Raw genomic sequence first — 20,195 nt, 5'->3', positions numbered from 1 at the left:
AAAAAGTATTTTCCATCAGTAGAAGTAGTCACTGGATTAAAACCCAACTGTCCCAGATAATGGCTTAAGTGTAAATGATTTTGGTTAGTGAGTATATGAGGAGAGAAGATTCCTTGTATCTCCTAAATGACTTCAGCTACTTGCATAAAAAGGATAATTGAGCTGGGGGTGGTGGTGCACACCAGTAATCCCAGCATTAGGGAGGCCATCAGGAATAATTTGATTTATTTTCAGTATCAGTAGCAATATTTTATGAGCTATGTCATTTTAAGTCTGGTGTATCTTGTGACATAGAGATTGACAAACTTTTGTTGCCAAAGGTCAGCTAGTATTTCCAGCTCTGAGGTCTCTATTGTAAGCACTAAATTCTGCCACTATACAGGAGATAATTTGTACATGACTGAATGTGGCTGTGTTTCTGTAAATTTTTATTTATAGACACTAAAAGACATATTTTATATAATTTTCACATGTCATGAAATACTTCTTTTATTGTTTTCAACTATTAAAAATGTAAGCATCATTCTTAGCATACAAAATGTACATAAAGAGGCCACAGACTGATTTGTATCCAGAAGCCATAATAATTGGCCAATTCCTCACGTGGTTAGAATGCTGAAGGTGTTTTTATACTACACAAGCCTAGTGTAGTATTTGGGAATTTAGTACAGATGTCCCTTTGTGGAAAGCAATTTCGTTGAGGTTTCTGAAAATTATACTTGTCAACTCAAACATTAAACTACATTTCATTATTCAGATGTTATATCTATTTTAACCCAGACCTGAGAAGTGAGTAAAAATAATTGTAAAGAAATACACAGGGTCCTTGAACTCTTTCTTTTGGCTGTCTTGAAAAGTCATTGTCTTTATGTTAATCAGGAGCCAGGAACAGTACGCTTTGGCTCCTCCTAGAAGGTGTCATCGTTAGGGAAATGATCTAATTAAGCATTTGTATGAGAGGATGGGGGTGCATGCCTGTAGACTAGGAAACCTGAAAGGGCAAAATTACAGGGCCTGGAGACAAACAAACCCAACCTATAATTATAGTAAACTTCTCCCAGGCCTGAATGCAAAGCTGAAATGTGTCACTTTTCACATTTGGATTATTATACTCAACTAATGACAGCATACTTGGTGAGATGTCAACCTTTTAATTCTGAATGAGTGTTAATTGGGTATTTTAGTGCTGGAATTATTTGTTACCTAAAACACTGACACAACTGAAATTCTCTGAATTTTATAATTTGGTAGCACATGCAGAATTTGTTTTCCTAGATTTGATTGCTATATTCAAAGTGTATAAATCCCTTAATAAATCAGAACTGTAATTATTAGACTTTATGTGACTTGATAGAATCTTCCTGAATCAGCCGATTTACCGGGCAGGGCATTTGGAAAGGGGCTAATTGAAATTGTGAGCATCAACTTCAAAACCAAAAAATACTTTCTTTCCTCCTTTGTGATGCTGACTCCCCAGAACCCATGTGAGTGCCTGCCCCCAGTGCAGCACTATCCTTGAAGCTGGTCAATGCTCTGAAGTAGCCCTTTGTCCCCACTGGCTTTTGTTTTAATATAGTTGTTGGCCTAACAGAAATATCTTCCTTGGAGTTAGTTTAAAATAAATTGAAGCTTACTTTGATTTTTCTCTACTTTATCTTTTTGTGCACATGTGTGTGACACTGGGAATTCAACCCAGGACCTTGCACATACTAGACAAGTGATCCCCACTGAGCTATACCCCAGCCCCCGTTTTTACCATTTTTAGGGTTATTGATTAAGTACACTCGTGTTATTGTGCCACTGTCACCACCATCCATCTCTAGAAGTTTTTAAATCTTTCCCACCTGAGTCTCTGCCGCCATTAAACACTAACTCCCTATTCTCTCTGCCTTAACATCCTATGCTCTGTCTCTGAGTGTGACTAGTGGGGACTTCCTGTGACATGGGATCAATAAATATTTGTCCTTGTGCGACTTGCTTCTTTTCGTTTTTGTAATATCTTCAATGTTCATCAGAAACTCTTAACCTTTTTAAGTAACATTTAGTTGTGGTTCAATCAGGTTAAAGCTTGTATCTCAAGAATGAAGTGTTCTAATTCCTTTTTAAAGTGTTTTTAAATATTGATTGAATCACCAAGCAACATTTTCATTTTGTTTTTGTTTTAGACACAAATAAAAGGCTTGATTGGTTGAAAACCCTTGAATATTCTGATACACTAGGTTCACCCAAATGCATTCATTGTGTAGGGATAAGGAACTCTTCTGAGAATGATCCCGTCGTAAATTACTATCTAAAGTAAAAGAAAAATTATGAACTCAGAGAATGAATTATTGAGGTTAGGTTTAGAAAAAAATGAATTGTAATGTTTTTGCTTTTTCAGATCACTAAAGAAAAGATGACTAGGCAATGAAAAATAACATACCAATGGGGGATTCTACTCTTTAAAAAGAATAAACTTTTCTGCATGCAATCCAAATTTTATGCTGTTAATTAACGTATTTCCCTCTCCATAAAGAAAACCATAGCACCCTCCCTGCTTGGGGGGCTGCCTTGCTTGTGAGCACTATCAGGAGCCCCTCCAAAGAACGAGAGCAGCTGGTTTTCTGAAAGTAGAGAGATATGAGATTAACAACTGAGTTGTTAATACTAATTGCTGAGACCAAGTCTCCAGATGCAGTTCCAGCTGGGAAAATTACCCTCCTGGCTTCTGTCCCTTGGTTCTGTTGTCAGCAATAACAAGTAGGAAGCCCCACCTTTCCGACATAATAGAAGGCTCGTTTTAATATGATTTAATTGACTGAAGTGTTTGAAATACAGAGGAATAGCATTGTATTAGAGCTGGATTAATGAAATCTGTGCTGCACACAGAAAGACGTCCTGGAAAAAGATCCCCTAAAGATGTGATCATACAATTTGGCCACCCAGAGTTCCAAAAGCCCACTTGCCAAAAGCAGATAGGGTCTCTCTCTGGACTCTCTGTAGAAATAAATGTTTTACTTAGTTCTTCATGAAAAGCATGAAGAAGGATGACTTGAAAAAGATTAAACTTGAGTATGGAGAACCATCATCCTAAACAAAATTACATGTACTCTGGATGATATCCAAGGGGCACTCTGTATTGCATTTTTCACTTCATGATGAAATCTAAAAAATTGCTTTTAAGTATGGGAAAACGACAAGGAAGAGAAGGAGAAGAAAAAGAAAGCCAAAACAAGAAAGATAGAAAAGCACTTGTTTATTCGGGAACTTTTCTAGAATTGTGCAAATTTTTTCCATTTTTTTCAGGAAGCTAACTCCTTGTGATAGGCTCTGCAAATGTTTATCACCCCAGGAATTATTTTTTTTTAATCTTTGCTTTCTGTGGATTTGTCGGTTTCTGTACTGATTTTTCCAGAGCATCGGATGGTAAAGGTGCTGGTCTTTACATGATTGGATTCCCTGCTGGTAGAAAAACAGATGTTAGTTATTTTCTAAGCAATCCATGGAACACACACTGTGGTCACAGAAGCCTTTATCCCTGCTTAATGCTCGGTATCATTCAAGGTTTGATATTATGGACAAAAACTTCTTCCACTTACGCACAAATGTTTGATGATGGGGTAAGATACATTCGGAGATGCAAGCAAAGGCCAAATTACGTAAGTAAGGAGCTTGTAAGGAGTGATGTGATTTGATGTATGTGTGAGGATTAACCTGGCCACTGAGTATGTACCCAAGAGTTGGAGAGAAGGGATAGAAGCAGAAAAACCAGGTACAACATTGCTGTAGGAATCTACGAGAAATTGTGATTTGACCTGAGTCGTGGTAGTAAAGTGGAAAGAATGAGCAGTAATATTTTCACAGTGATGAATAGCAGAGCATCTTCATTTTCATCCACAAAACACTGACGGAGTTCTTGCTCATTGAATCCTGTGATTCAACAGTGAATAGAGGCATCTTTAACCCCTGCCTGCATTCAGGAAGTTTCATGTTGATGTGGTGAGTCAGACCATAAGTAATTTCATATATATGGCATGCCAGAAAGTGAGAGAATGGAGGGTCAGTTAGCAGAGGAGAGGAATAGTGGATAGCTGATGGACTTCTACTTTAAATGCTATCATTATTTATGCAGATTATGACCCTTGGCATGGGAAAGTCACAAAGACATTTTGGCAGAAAAGTAAAAGATGTGTCCAAAAGTAGAGTTAACAGGGCTGGAGGGGTATCATGTTCCCAAGGAATCTGGTACAGAGCCAGTGCTGAGACTCTCCCAAATTAGGGGGATCTGTTTCCTGCCTCTGGGTCATCTTGTCATGCTTGAGAGTAACTTGACTGTATTTCATCATAAAAATGAAGGAAGTGTATCTCTTCTCTAATTGAAAAAAAAATCCAAGTAATGACAATGTATGTGAAAAATGAGTGCAAAAAATAAGGGTAGACAAAAGATACTGAAAATCTCTCACAGGAAATTATCTGGGAATTTTGTTTTTCTATGTCTGTTTTAAGAGTAATATGAAGCCAGGCATAGTGGCGCATGTCTTTAATCCCAGCACTTAAAAGGCAGAGGCAGGAGGATTGAGAATTCCTGGCCAGCCTGGGCTAAAATATAAAATAAGTTAAAGAAAAATAAAATAAGAAAAAAGAGTAATATAAGTAAGATTTTAAAAATCAAGCCTTACAAAAGGTTACAGAATGGAAAATCAAGTCCTTCCCAACTCTGGCCCTGGGTTCTTTAGTTTTCCTGCCTGCAGGTGACCATGGTTACCAGTTTCTTGGATGTCCTCATGACACAGCAGTTCTCAACCATGGCTGAAACACAGAATCACATGCTTTGAGAGGGACTGTAGCCTTCCCCATTCCCAAGATTCCCATTGAATTGGTCTGGGATATGGCACAGAGATTTTATTACCTTCTAGAGGTATTTTGATATGTTCTAGAAGTAGCTTGCATACTGATAAGTGAATACATCCCTAAAAATTGTTTATACAAATGGTAGCAAACAGTATCCACTGTTCTCATTCTTTTTTTGGTGGGGGAGGGGGCAGTTGCTATGCTGGGGATTGAACTCAGGGCCTCCTACATGCTAGGCAGCTGCTCTACCACTGAACTACATTCCCAGCACTGGTTCCTTATTTTTTACCTATAAAATAAAACTTGGAAATCAGTTAGTATTAGCACATATAGCTAGATATACCTTACTACTTTTAATGCCCAGATAATATGCTGTTATATGGACTTAACATAATTTATTGAGCACTCCTTACAGATGGACAGTGATTTATTTAGTCATCTATTAACACAAAAATGAACACACAAACACATATATACATAGATGTCTTTATGTACATATTTGAATATTTCTCTAAGATAAAAACTTCAGGTGGACGCTTGTAGCTCATGCCTGTAATGCTAGCTGCTCAGGAGGCAGAGATCAGGAGGATCACTGTTCGAAGCCAGCCCCAGGCAAATAATTTGCGAGACCCTATCTCAAAAAACCCTTCACAAAAATAGGGCTGGTGGAGTGGCTCAAGGTGAAGGCCCTGAGTTCAAGTCCCAGTACTTCAAAACAAACAAACCTTAAAATCAGAATCGGAATTATGGATCAAAGTTAAATAAATTTTCAATTTTAATAAATTCTACTAAATGTTATCCATAAAAGAAAATCTATGAGCAACACACTAACAATGTATTCTTTTTGCTTTTAGTCTTTGCCAATAAATATGAAAACTAGTGTTTTCTTTGATTTTTGCCCCTTTTAACATCAGGATTGAAATTAAGCATTTTTCATATGTTTAAAATGATTTTTCTATGAGTATTTCTTTTCTTTCTTTCTCTCTTTTCTTTCTACTTCTACTATTTTCTACCTGGTTGGCTGGTCTTTTTCTTATTTATTTATAAGATCTATTACTGTAGCAAAGAATAACTTTTGCCATTGATAAATATATTTGCAGTTTTATTGCTGATCTTTTATCTATGATTTTAAATTTGTGTAGTAAAATGTATAGCTTTTATGTTTGGAAGTTTTACAAATATCAGGTGGTAAGAGACCTAGCAACAATAAGCTGTTTGGCCACTGGAATAAGTCTTATATAGTCTTACACACTTAGTGCCTGGTACGTGACAGACAATTGTTGAAAGAATGATTGGATATAAATGTCATGATGATGAAGAATTATTAAAGCTGATTCCATGTTCTCATACAGAAGAAATTGAGGAGTTCATGGTGTTACCATAATTTAATTCCCTGTGTGATTAAATGTGTCACTTTATACCTGATGTGCTAAGCTACAGAAGTTCAGAAGGCATAGACATCTTTCCTTTTTTGAGAGCGTGGAGCAATACTGGGGTTTAAACTCAGGACCTCAGACTTGCTAGGCAGGTGCTCTACACTTGAGCTACTCAGCCTGCCATCGGTGTCCTCTTCTTCTTCTTCCTTTTTTTTTTTGAAGGGGCCTATTCCTTGAGCCACTCCACCAGCCCTTTTTGTGATGGGTTTTTTCAAGATAGGGTCTCATAAACTATTTGCCCTGGCTGGCCTCAAACCACAATGTTCCTGATTTCTGCTTCCTGAGCAGCTAGGATTACTGCCATGAGCTGCTGGGTCCTTCTTCTTGCTCACTAAACTCTACCTCCCTAAAAATGCTAAGATCTTTCTCTCCTTCAAGTTGATTCTTCTACCTTGGGATGTTGTTCCCTTTCTTTTTCTATGACTTTCTTGTCAACTTCAAAGTCTATCTTTAATACTCTCTTCCCTTTGGAAGCTTCTTCCCTTCTACTGTCTCTTCCTTCTCTGTCATACAAGAATGCTTTGAGTCATTATGTCTGTAATGTGCATCTCCCTCATAAGCAGGGAACTCAGTTTTGGTTGGATAGAAAACGGCCTAGGGGAAATCACTCCTCCAGGTGTGTCTGTGCGGGCATTTCCAGAGAGGGTTAACCATAGTGAAAAGACCCAGGTAGATGTGGGCAGCACCATTCCATAATTTATTATTTATTTATTATTATTTATTATGGAATAAATGCCAGCTAGTACAGTTTTTCTGTCTCTCTGCTTCCTGGCTGCCATGGTGTGTGAGCTGCTCTGTCCCCCCATATATGCCCCACCATGATGGATTGAGACTTTAAGCCAAAATAAATCTTTCCCCCTTAAGTTGTTTTGCTCAGGTATTTTGTCACAGTGATGAAAAGTCTGACTAATACATATCTTCTTTCCACTTTTGCACTGGGGATATAAAGAAAGCTCCTTGCCCTCTTTGTGGATATTACTTTATAATGGATATGTATGTTGGGAAGGGAAATTAATAATAACAGTTCTTAGGTATATATAATTCTAAATGATTACCATTTAAATGACATGAAAGACCCAGTAGGTGTATTTTTGGTTTGAAGTGTGTGTCAGCTGTGTGTCTTGATAGCGGAAATCTTTGGCATATAACGTATATAAACACTCCTAGCCTTTGAGACAATTGCCACCGCACTGTAAGAGTCACTAGACAGTGGTCAGCATTGTCACCCAACCATTTCTAATCCTTACCAAGTTGTCAAGCCATTTTTGCCTGTTCCATGGAAGTTTTACCATCATTAGAGTTCATTACATTTTAAAACCTAAAACAGAGCTGATATTTCTTTGTATTGAAAATATTTTTTAAAAGATGTTTTCTAATTTGTAGGACAGAAAACACTACATAAATTGCTTTTGACCAACTATATATGTCTAGTGTTTTATTAAATGTTCTTAAAATTGTTGAGATTTTTCTAACATTCATATATACCAATTGCACATTTCCAAGTGGACAAGCTAAAACTTGCAGCCTTTATGTATACATAGATGTGTGTGAACCAGATTGTCTCTGGTTCTTAAATCACTTCCCCAAGGTGTGTGAGTTGCTTTAGGGATGAATTAACTATATTAGGTCTCCAGGGTGCTTTGTGGTGCTTATTACTAAACACTCCCCACCACTGGTGTTTTTCCAGCCAAGTCCCTGATCGGGTAGCCTATTTTTAATATTAAAATCTCTCTGAACCAAAGTCATATCTTTCTGGAAGGTCAGACTTTTAGAGCAGTATATTAATAATTTACTATCAAATTACTGAGTCATTTGGCCTGCTTAAGTACCTCAGCCAGTACCAACAAATTATTTAAATGCTCATGTGAGAAAAGCCTGATATTTTGAGTGGAAGTATAAGGAATGATTTTATACATTTTTAAAAGGGAAATGTTGTAATGCTTTAGAATGTTTACTTTTTGTGTCGAAGTACTTTGCTTTCAATTCATATTTCTTACCCCTGGTGTAGCTTCTAAATCAACCTTTACTGTGTTTTTAATGCACATGAAGAATTTTTCAAGAGACCCACTCAGTATTGGATCCTTTCACCACGAGCAAAAAAAAAAAAAAAAAAAAAACAAAAAAAACTATCAAGGTTAAATCAATCCCAGAGAAAATATGTACGTACAATGTACAAACATCTCTTTGCAACATCACATCAAAAATTCATCCAAAGAATTTTGTTAGACATGTCTGTTGCAGTAGGAAGAGCCTGTTGCTTTTATTCACAAAAATATTAACATTACAGAAAAAATTAACCCAGAAAAAGATTTTTTTGTAGTACTAGAGCTTGAATTCAGGGCCTCACACTTGCAAAGCATGTGCTCATTTGAATCATGCCTCCAGCCCATTTTGCTCTGGTTATTTTTGAGATAGACTCTTGATTTTCAGCCAGGTTGACCTAGACCATGATCCTTTTTTTATGCTTTCCAAATAGCTGACAGAGTATGAGGGAATCACCACACCCAGCTTGTTGGTTGAGATGGGGTCTCACTTATTTTTTGCCTAGGCCTCCATCATCCAGGCCTCAGCCTCCTAGGTAACTAAAATTACAGGCATGAGCCACTGTGCTCATCTCAGAAAATTAAAATAAATAAATAAAGTAGTCCAATCCTAACTCTTCCATTGTTGTCAGTCTAGTATTTTTATATGAATGTGAGTGTGAGTATGTATTGAAATGATTCGTTGGTTTTGATTGTTTTACAAATAGGATCACCATAAATATTTGCATACATTTATGCTCTTTAGTCTTTTTAATTATTTTCAAGATTGTCTAATAACCTACTAAGTATATGGACCGCAATTAAGAATTTTTCTTAAGCTAGGTCTCAAAAGTGAAGGCATCAATCTAGTTACATGTTTAGATGTACGTCTGTGACTAGTTGATTTGTGTGTGTGTGTGTGTGTGTGTGCGGCTTTTCTTTTCATATCTCTAGTTTGTTTATTCTGTTTGTTTTCTGAGGTGCTAGGGAAGGAACCCAGGTCCTCCCACATGCTGGGCAAGTCCTTGACCACTGGACATCACCTCCTCCACACTCTTTGGTCTACTTATATCTCTTCATATCTTCCCGGCCTTCCCATTAAGTAGTATGGCTCAGTAGGGAAACTCTTTAAGGCTTCAAGTCATGTCCTTCTCACAGCAGGGATTTCCTAGGGGACACATGGTGGCTCTAAATTAGAATCTGTAGACTGATTGTTTATTGCTTCCTGGGAGAACTCACCTTGGAAGACAAAAGCCGAGAGTCATTTGTTTTGCAACTCAAGAAAAGGCCTAAACTAGGCACCTGTTGTTCATGCCTATAATGCTAGCTACTCAGAAAGCAGCAATCAGGAGGATCAGAGACCCTACCTCAAAAAAACTCATCACAAAAAAGGGCTCAAGGTGTAGACTAGGAGTACAAACCCCAGTACTGCAAAAATAAAAAATAAAAGGAGAAGAAAAGAAATGGTCTAGGGACTGGGAATGTAGTTCAGTGGTAGAGTACATTTTCTAGCCTGTGCAAAGCCCTGGGTTCCATCCCCAGAACAACAACCAAAAAAACCAAAACCAAAAACAAAAAAACCATAACACTTGAACCAGACATCTTTACATGTGGCCTTTACTAAGTAGTAGAGGGCCCATTCCGATGTCTCAGGTTTTTATGTTTTTCCGTTAGTTACATTCCTTCAGAATATATTGTCCAAGGGGCTACCAGTGTGGCTCGGTGATAGAACATGTATTTAGCATACCTGAGGCCCTGGCTTGATCTCCAACACCATAGAAATAAAAGACAATACATATATGTGCATATATATATATAATATTTATAATGTATGTACATACATATGTGCATACATACACACATTCAAAATTGAAGAAATAGCTTCCTTTTCTACTGGCTTGATTTTTTTCTTTTTTATTAAAATATATTAGTTGTATAAAATAGTAGGCTTTATTGTGAATTTTCATGCATGCATATAATGTAGCTTGATCATATTCACCTCACTATCCTGTCTTGTCCCCCTTTCCCCTTGGTCCCAAATAGTTCTCCTTCTACTACTTCCATGTCTTTTTTTTTCCCCTTGAACAGGGTCTCACTATAGCCCAGGCTAGCCTTGAACTCATGACACTCCTGCCTCTGCCTCCCAAAAGCTGGAATTATAGGAGTGTACCATCTTAGGCTGGAGTTTTTAGAACATTCTGTTTTATTAGATATGAAAGATAGCTAGCTAGCTAGCTAGATAGATAGATAGATAGATAGATGGGTGATAGGTAGATAGAAAGCACATTTTCTGCTGTGAGTTTAAACTCCATATCTATAAGAATGGCAGGGTAGTACATGAGAGGTGGCAGTCAGTGAAAATCATTCAGCATGTCATATCTACCAATTATATTTATAATGTATTTTCAACCATCTGTAAGAAAATGTCAAGTGCCTTCTTTCTAATAACCTCAGTTGAGTATCCTCATTTGCAGAGGGGAGAATGTTTACATGACTTGCCTGTGGCTATGCAGTGAGTCATTGCAGTTTTAAGATTGGAACTTTAAGTTCCTGGAATGAAAACTGAAATAAATGGGAAAAGAGACTTCACACACACACCACACACACACACACACAAAACTGTAACCATATTTCCAAAATATAAAATCTCAAATTATCTGGAAGGAGGATGCTATCTAAATTTTAAGTACAATGACTTCTTATTTTTTACTTGGGGTGTCATACTTGTTATGGAATATGGTTATTTGATAAACTGACCTACAGTTGACATTTGCCCTAAATTGATGAACTTGGTATTTATTGAGATTTACACTAAAGCACCAGAGTATCTTCAAACTGAAGTCTTTATTTTTTATTCTTTTTGTTGTTATGAATAGTTTTTGCCCATTCACCATTGATAATCAGAGTGCTTTTGGTGATTTTTCAATAAAGAAGAAGAACAAAATGGAGGCTGGAGGTGTGATTCAAGTGGTAGAATGCCTGCCTAGCAAGCGTGAGGCCCTGAGTTCAAAACCCAGTATCACTAAAAAAAAAGAGAGAAAGAGGAAAAGAAGGAGGAGGAAGAGAAAGAGGAGAAGCAGCAGCAACGGGAGCATGTTTAGGAATATTTAGAAATATTTAGGAATTCTAAGGAAGACCCTATAGAGAACTTCAAAATATAGGGAGGGAGTGTCTGTCTGTCTCTCTCACTCTCTTTCTCTAACCCACCCTGTCTCCACTTTTTCATTCATTCAACAGTTCTTTATAGAGCATATATACCATGCTTAGAACTTTTCTCAGCACTTCTGGTACTTGAGTGAATGAAAGTGAAAAAAAAATAACCTTGTAAAGGTTATATGAAAGTGGAAGAAGGAGACAGACACTAGAAGACAGTAAATATAGTAAGTACATTACATGTTAGAAGGTAAAAGCACTGTTTTTATAAGTAGAACAGGGCAAGTGAGAGTATGAATATGGGGAAGCATCTTCTTTACCATTTTAAATAAGATGTTTGCAGAAAAGTTCACTGAAATGTTTGAGTGCAGACTTAAAGGAAGTGATGGAGTTGGTGTGTAAAAATCCAGGGAAAGAGTTATTGGTGCCTGTGATGAACACCAAAGAGGCCAATGAGGTTGGAGTGGAAAGCTGGTATGCTTACAGGATGGGGGCAGGTGAAGGGAGAAGGGTATAGAAATTAGGTTGAAGAAGAGAAACTACCAAAGGAGACTTAGAAGAAGCAGCCAGTGGATAAGAAAATGACCAAGGGAAAGTAGTTTCATGGAAGTCCAGAAAGTGAATAGAGGGCAAGGTGTGATCAGCTATGCTAAATGCTCCTGATAGGTTGAGAAAGACCAGCCCTGAGAAATGATCCTTGGGCTTAAACTTAGAGTGATTGATCATCAGTGACCTTGATGACAAGCTTTAGTGGAGTGGGCAAAGGGAGTGGGGTCAAGAGAGAACTGGAAGAGAAGAACTGGAGCACAGGAAACTTTTTGGCACATTTTTCTGCAATGGACAATGAAGAAATGGGTAGGAGCTAGCAGAGGAAATGGAGTCAAAGGAAGGTTTTCTTAGAAAGAGAACTCATACCAAGTAAACTAAACATTGCTGATTCAAATGATTGAGTAGAAGAACTACGCGTAAGAATGTCCATATAAAATTTCTAACATGAATTCTTATACCCAAAAGTTACCATGTACAGTGTATGTACACCATTCTCATGACCAGAAAGCCAAAGGATTTCATAAGAAATTAAATTAGCATAAAGTCTGTCATCTATCACCAGGAGTAAATATATGCCTGGAAAATATCCCAAAATACATACATGCATACACAATTCTAGAACTCGATATTAAGACTGGCCATCTTACATTTTTAAAATGATGCTTTTGATCATGTTACATTTTGAAAATATTGGTCAGAGGATCTTGTAAAAAAATATAACTAGACATTTTGCTGTCATTTTAAAGAATAATTTGGTGATAAGAATATTTTGATATGGTATTTTTTTTTTTGACAGCACTGGGGCTTGAACTCAGGGCCTCACACTTGCTAGGCAGGCACTCTACCACTTGAGCCACTCCACCATCCCTTTTTTGTGTTTTTAAGATAGGGTCTTATGAACTATTTGTCCAGGCTGACCTTGAACCAATTCTACTGATCTCTGCCTCCTGAGTAGCTAGGACTACAGGTATGAGTCACTGGTGCCCAGCTCATACATTATTTTAAAAAATATGTAAGATAGTGAATCTCTGAGCTTTTGACCTACCATTTTACTTTTTAATAACTTCACCTTCAGTGCTGAAAACTAGCAACTGTTCCTAGGCTGGGCGTTGGTGGCTAATTCTATAACCTAGCTATTTGGGAACAGAAATCAGGAGGACCAGGCAAATAGTTCTCAAGGTCCTATCTTGAAAATACTTAGCACAGAAAAAGAACTGGTACAGTGGCTCAAGTGACAGAGCATCTGCCTAGCAAGCACAAGGCCCTGAGTTCAAACCCCAGTACTGCCAAAAAAAAAAAAAAATAGAAAGGTAACTCAGAAGACCTTGAATTCTAGCCAGTGTCAGGCAGGATCAGCTGCCACAAAGGGCACTGAAGGCCAGCTTGTGAGGGGAAAAAAAAGAAATTCCAAAAGCTGGTTTGGTTTCTTGGCTTCATTGTTTTCCTTGTCTACTATCTCTTTCTATTGTACATAAATAAGTAAGAGAATGTATCACAAATTTGAGATACTTTGAGGAAATTTCCAGAATAGCAGCTAAATCTGCAAAATAGCATTGCATTGATGAACATGACCTTATCTGTGTTTCACTGGATCCTCATTGCACCTTTGCTGTGCCTTATGGAAAGGCAGTATTTGAAAAAATTATGAAGAGCTGTGTGTGTGAGAGAGAAAGAGAGAGAGAGAGAGCACGAGAGAGCACTCAGGCACAGGCACACCAATCTTAACAAAATAGAATCAATAATTTAGAAGTCATCATGGTGCCTTGTGACCATTAGAAATGGCTATACACATGACTGGCAGACAGAAAAGGCGTGTTTTTTTAATAATGGGAACATCACTTGCATGTGAGGGTTTGTCCCCTGCTTTTTTTTTTTTTTTTTATGAACTGATGCATCTGTGGAACTTGAATTCATTGCTAAGAGCAGACCCCAAACTCTGCTGGTAATCAGCTGTGTAATTTTAGTCAGGTACCATAACTTCTCTATGCCTCAGTTTTCTCATCAGTAAAAATATAGTTAGTGATTAAATTAGGTAATGCTTGTGAGCTGCACAATGTCTGATACAGTGTAAGCATTCATTAAAAATTGACAGTTGCTATTATTGTTCATGTTATCAAGCCTAATCTTAAGAAGTCGGTTGTCATGATTATTAACATTATACCGATCGATCTCAGAAAAAAATACTCTACTTAGTCTCTAAGAGATAATGTGAGCTATAGAAGGAAGAAAGTCCTGAGTTTAAAACCAACACCACCAAAAAAGAAAAAAAAATAGAAGGAAGAAAGTCCAAGCATACTGTTTAAATCTTGAAAGAAACAATGTTTCCAGCCATGTAATGACTTCAGGGGCACTGCAGGTCAGGAAGGGCAATGTGAGGAGTTCTGGGAGAGGATGGAGGAAACTCCAGTGTCCCGTACATAGTCCAGGTGGGGAGTCAGTTGTTGAGGGTGACAGAGATAAAGAAGGCATGAACATACCCTCCTGAAAGAGGACGGTGGCTACTCCGATCTCTGCAGCGCATCAGTGAACTTGTGAAGCATTTCTGGTCCTCAGAGCCTTAGCCTATGCTGTTCCCTCTCCCTAGACATCTTTCTCCACACATTCCAGGGCAATTTTTTTTTCTTATGTCCTTTGGGTTTTGGCTTAATGCCAGATCATCATCTTGTCACCCTTACTAAGAGACCATCCCTCCACCATAACTCCGTTATCTCACCGCCATTCTTTTATCTCAGCCTTTTAAATTTTCTTCCATAGCAATTAGTTTTCTGCTGACTTCTGAGAAAAGTCCATGCCTCCTTTACTAATCAAGTTCAGTGATGGAAAGGAAGCCTCAGTATTTTTCACAACCTTATCTCTAGCATTTCTCTTACAGCATATGCACTTAAATTTCAAAGCAGTAAGTGCTCAATAAGTGCATGTGGTTTGGGGTGGGGTTTGTGGTTTTTGTTTTTTTTTTCAATTCTAAAATTTGATCTCTTCATCAGTACATACACAACGTTTATAATTTTTTTCAATTTTCTTGATAAAATTGAACCTAATGTATTAGCCTTTACATAATCATAAAATTACCATAGAGAAGACCTTGAAAAGATTCATGACTATCACCTCTATTTCTCTTTTTGACATTAAGTCAAATGATAGCCAACCACATTTGAGATGGTTATTATTATATGAATATGAAGAGTAATTACATGACATTTGGAAACTCAAGCACGCAATACTTACAAAAATGTGGCTCATGTCAATGCCTTGTAAAGTCAAGGTTACTATTCTCAGTAAACAGTTTGTAGTTTTGTTCATGAAGAAACCAATAAAGCAATGGATGGGCAATTCAGATTTCTTAAATCCAAAGTGCTTCACAGAACAAAAGTTAATTCTTCTAAACTGTGAAAAGGGAGGGTAGCAATATAAAAAATAAATTCTTACTGGGTGCCAGTGGCTCACACCTATAATCCTAGCTACTCAGGAGGCAGAGATCAGGAGGATCATAGTTCTATGATATGGGCAAATAATTCGAGAGACCCATTATGGGAAAAAAAAAAAAAAAGGCTGGTGGAGTGGCTCAAGGTATAGGCCCTGAGTTCAAACGCCAGTACCACAAAAATAATTAAATAAGTAAATAAATTTTCCCCTACCAGCAGACAAAATAAGATAGACCCCTTCCCCTGTGGTCCTTGTGTGTTTTGCTGTATTCTAAAAACTACAGGCCTGACATATTCGCCTTTCTGTCCCACAAACAGTCTAGTTGGAGTCAAATTTGCCATTAGGCTGGCATACCCCTATGCATAAGAGATGGGTTTAAGTCTTTATGTTGACAGGACAAAGCTTGGTCAAGAATCAGAGTGTCTTTGGGAGAAAGTGATTTTGGTCAAGAGTGTTGCCTTAGATTTCTATAGCAATTTATGCCACAGTTGGAGATCCAAGATGCTTACAACATTTATCCTTTTGGCTTTAAAAGAGAAAATACAAAAAGGCTCAAGAAAACAGATGCTGGAAGTATCTAAGACTGTGAAACAGTAGAGTATAGCATCAAAAACCCCAAACTTTACAAATACAAAAAAAAAAAATGTTAAAGGAAAATGGTGGTGCTTTATTATGCAAATATCTGACATAAAAGTGGAAGAAGAAATAAAAGAGATGATCACAGCATGAGTTAATCTAATTAAGTTTTCCTGTAAGCAGAGAATACACATTTGAGAGTGAGCATTCTAAGAATAGGGTGAGCAGAGGATCCTGGAACTGTATGCTCAGGAAAGATGAAGGAGAGGAAATATAAGTAGCTGAAAATGGGATGTAGCTACAAGGACAAATATTGCAAAAGACCCGCTAATCACATTATAGGGACCAGAGAGATCAAGGGTATATTTTGTAATGAACCTGTTCAGGAGTTATGGAAATGACTGCCAGCTGTTCCTGACTCAGGACTACTTGAAGCACGATGACCCAGAAAGTCCATATGGTACCAAAGGCAAAAGCTTAATTAAACGTGTCACATCTAACTGCATAAACCCATGCTCCCAGAAGGAAAGAGGTTAATTGTAAGGCATGTTAAGAGGGTGACTTTCAAAACTGTAGCAACTCTGGAGACTGAAGCATGCTACTAATGGTGGCTGTCTTTGGGTGGGAAAATGAAGGTGATGGTCATCTGTGTCTCTTTCTTTCTACAATGGGTGCACTATCTTCTACAAAGAAAAATATTTTGAAAGTTTATACTATTACAGATAAAAGGAATGAAAGTAGTTAACTTCAGTTAACTACTCTAAAGATCACTTCAGTCACTTCTTATTTTATAAAATAGTCCAAAGTTAATAAGTTGCTGCACATATTCAAAAGATCATTACCAGAAGTTGGTGAAGAAACTCTTTTTTTTTGTAGGATTGGGGTTTGAACTCAGGGCTTCACTCTTGCAAAGCAGGTGTTCTACCATTTGAGCCATACCTTCAGGCCATTTTGCTCTGGTTGTTTTAGAGATGAGGTTTCATGACCTATTGGCTCAGGTTGGCCTCCAAGTACAATCCTCCTGGTCTTAGTCTCCCAAGTAGCTAAGATTACAGGATGAGTCATCAGCGCTCAGTTTGGTGAAGAGATTTTTAAAAAACTGCTTTAACTTTTTAAACTCGGAAAGGGGTCTCAAAATGATTACACAATGTAAAAGCTACATCTCGGTATTAGCAAAAGACTTTTAAATCTATTTTAAAAGGAATGAGATCACACAAAATTGTGTGTGTGTGTTCTGCTCCCCCTCTCATTGTACACTTCTGGCATTGTGTCTTCTTAATAACAGGAACTTTGCATCGGTACTGAGGTGTGACCTGAACCTTTAGCTGGGTGATTGGGTTTAAAATGTGAAGACTGGTGACAATGGGGACCAAGGCCCCTTAGAGGGTATCATTGTGCTGCTTGGTCATAAGAAGATCAGGAATCACCTAGCATATAAGTCTCTGTTGAAAGACTCATTTGTCCCTTGTATATTTTGACAGAACAAAACATTGCAATGTATTTACACACTTGGGCATTTTACATTCACTTCATAACAAGATAAGTAATTTATTAATTTATTTCATAATATGGAATTGAGAATAGTCTTTAACTTTTTTCTGAAACTCCTATGTATTTTCTAGCATTTAGATACTGAAGATTGGTGTAAGCACAGAATCCAAAGAGAGGGAAGGAAAAATACATATTTTTTTTTGAGACAGGGTCTCACTAAGTAGTCCAGTCCTGGGTCTCCAACTCAAGATCCTCCTCCTGTCCTCCTGCCTCAGCCTCAGAAGTACTGAGATTTCAGGTACACACCACCATGGCCAGCTTCTCTTTTTTCTTTTGATGATACTGGGTTTGAACTCAGGTCTTTGCACCTGTTAGGCAGGTGCTCTGCCACTTGACCCACACCTCTAGCCCTAAACTTCCCTTAATACATTTATTTTATTTGCATGAGATTTTACAAAGTAATATCTTGCCACACTTATAAAAATTCAGCCTGTTTTAGAATTTTATGCTTACTTAAAAAAAAACCTACAAGTGCACATTCCTTCATAAATAAACCTTAAAAATGTAATTCCATTTGTATAAGAAATTAATAATTTTAGGACTGGTGGAGTGGCTCAAGTGGTATAGTGCATCTGCTTAGCAAGCATGAGGCCCAGAGTTCAAACCCCAGTATTGCAAAAAAAAATAATTAAAGGAAATTAATAATTTTACCTTCTCAAGTATTTTTCCTTCTCAAGCCCCTGCCCCCTTATTGACAAGAATTTGGATTCAATTATTGTGTTCTGGGAATATTAACACAAACTAAAAAAATCAGCCAACCTTTGAAATGTCTTCATCAGTATTGCTGTAACAGTCCACACATTTCTTTCAGTGGCTGGTTTTAAATGGTAGTTTCTTTGTTAGAGAAACAGTTCAAAGTCATTTGGAGCTCAGCTAAACTCACTGCTTTAATAGAGCTGTCATTACTTTCATGTCCTAATTAAATGACCAGATCTCTCTCTTGCATCTTGAAGTCACAGGCAATAAAGGGCAATATTAGACTACGATAGATGAACACGATTTGATTGACTTTTGCTGTCCAGGTCTGTACATAATATTTATTATCAGCGTCATCTGTGGATTGCCTTTCTGACATAGGATATCCTTTCTTTAGCAGGTAATGGAAAGGGATTATTATATGAAAAGATTACATGCTGTGTCTTTGAGAGAAGGTTTCATGTGAAACAGAAACCTGATAAACATACCATGTGTCCTGTTACTATAGGAGCAAAGAGACCTTTCCAGCTGTTTACACTTTGGATATAAAACGGCAATTTGACATACACTGAGAGTGTGATGTGAGCATCTGCGTAAAAGCTACATATGAGCATGCCCAGTGCAGGGAGTCCGTCCTCCCCCCCTTCTCTCTCCCTCCTTTTCCAGATTCTCCAAAGATAAGCCTTGAACTTTGCACTTGCAAATGTCACTGCATACGTTTTTTTGCACTGGGTTTTTTTTCTCCGCCCCCCCCAAAGGTCCTCTTACAACTAATTTTTTTTTTAACAATCCTAGAACAGGTCAGAGAATATTTAAGGTAAGAAGATGCATTAAGTTTAGAACGAGCTGATACCAGTCTTTGAATGCACTTGGAGTGTTCTTTATTTTGAAAGCATTCAAGTGTGTCCTTTTTCCCCTTGAAATGGGAAAATAAGAATCTCCTTGGATGGGAGTCTTCTGGGGCAGGGAGTGAAAGCCCCAGAGGCAGAAGGGGACGAGAAGAGGGGCTTGCCTGGAGCATGGCTAGGAAAGGTGCTGGGATTCTCCAGGGCTCAGCTTGCTCTGAAAATCTGTGCCCGGGGCTGCAGCTGCAGAAGAGACACGCGCTGTCTGGCTAATGAAGGCCACCTGGATCCGACTTCTGAAAAGAGCCAAGGGAGGAAGACTGAAGAATTCTGATATCTGTGTAAGCGCAAGGGCTTTCATTCGGGAGATGTTGTTTTCCTGGCTTTTCTGTTGCAGTGAATGCTGGCAGAGAGGGTGGCTTGACTGAGTTAATATGATCGCAAGAGAGAGAGCTAGGGAGATTCCTATCATTTTTTGAGCTCTGTCTCCTGCATTGTGATTTATTGCCAGATCAACTATCCCAGGCAGGTGTTTTCTGTAAACAGTTCTTATTAAATATCTCTGCAAAGGTATCTTTTAAATGTGTCCCTGAAAGAGAGGAGCAAAGCTGGCTGATAGAGTCTTAGTTTCGTCAGAGAAGGTTGCAGGTGTAGAAACAGGTAGGGAAGAATTCTTAAGATCACCGTGGGAGTCGGATCATGGCAGTGACATTTTGTAGAGTTCAAGTTTATAACTCTTTAGACTTCCTTTAAGGCTTTTTGGTAGGCTTAATGTCTTTCTAGTTGTAAATACTTGCTTTAGAATGTAGATTGTTCCTGAAGCTATCCTTGAAGCCCATCTGTGCCCTTCAGCTCTGCACTGCACCACTGAGCTGATTTAATTACAAACACACTTGTTCTGGCTTCAAGAAAACCTAGTTTTTGGAACAGGAAGGTTGGGAAGGAATGGGAACTCAGTAGGCATCATGACCTTAGTAAATTGTCTGCAAAGGGCAAGTGATTTTTCTAGGTGGGCTGCTGCAAAATGGATTATTTTCTTCTCTTTTCAGGAATTTATAGCACTATCCAGGAGACAAACTGCCACAAAAGTGAGGCTTTTCCACTGCAAACATCAT

General features: G+C 37.9%; 1 protein-coding gene across 15 annotated transcripts in view; it reads left to right on the top strand.

Annotated features, from left to right (window-relative positions):
* The window catches only part of Cacnb2 (calcium voltage-gated channel auxiliary subunit beta 2), a 345,042-nt gene that overhangs the window by 206,349 nt on the left and 118,498 nt on the right, over window positions 1-20,195 (top strand). Inside the window, exon 1 of one of the 15 annotated variants that reach the window (XM_074056569.1) lies at window positions 18,817-19,421. The exons of 11 other annotated variants lie outside the window; for them this stretch is intronic. In XM_074056569.1, coding sequence (XP_073912670.1) covers window positions 19,353-19,421 — 69 coding nt within the window. In that variant the 5' untranslated portion in view covers window positions 18,817-19,352. Of the gene's footprint in view, window positions 1-18,816; window positions 19,422-20,195 lie in introns of those variants that run through there. 3 more of the 15 variants (XM_074056570.1, XM_074056565.1, XM_074056566.1) reach the window with 3 other exon arrangements.

Source organism: Castor canadensis, chromosome 15, assembly GCF_047511655.1.
Source record: "Castor canadensis chromosome 15, mCasCan1.hap1v2, whole genome shotgun sequence".
Taxonomy (NCBI): Eukaryota; Metazoa; Chordata; class Mammalia; order Rodentia; family Castoridae; genus Castor; species Castor canadensis.
Note: the sequence above shows the minus strand (reverse complement) of the source record. Positions and strands in the feature narration are given on the sequence as shown.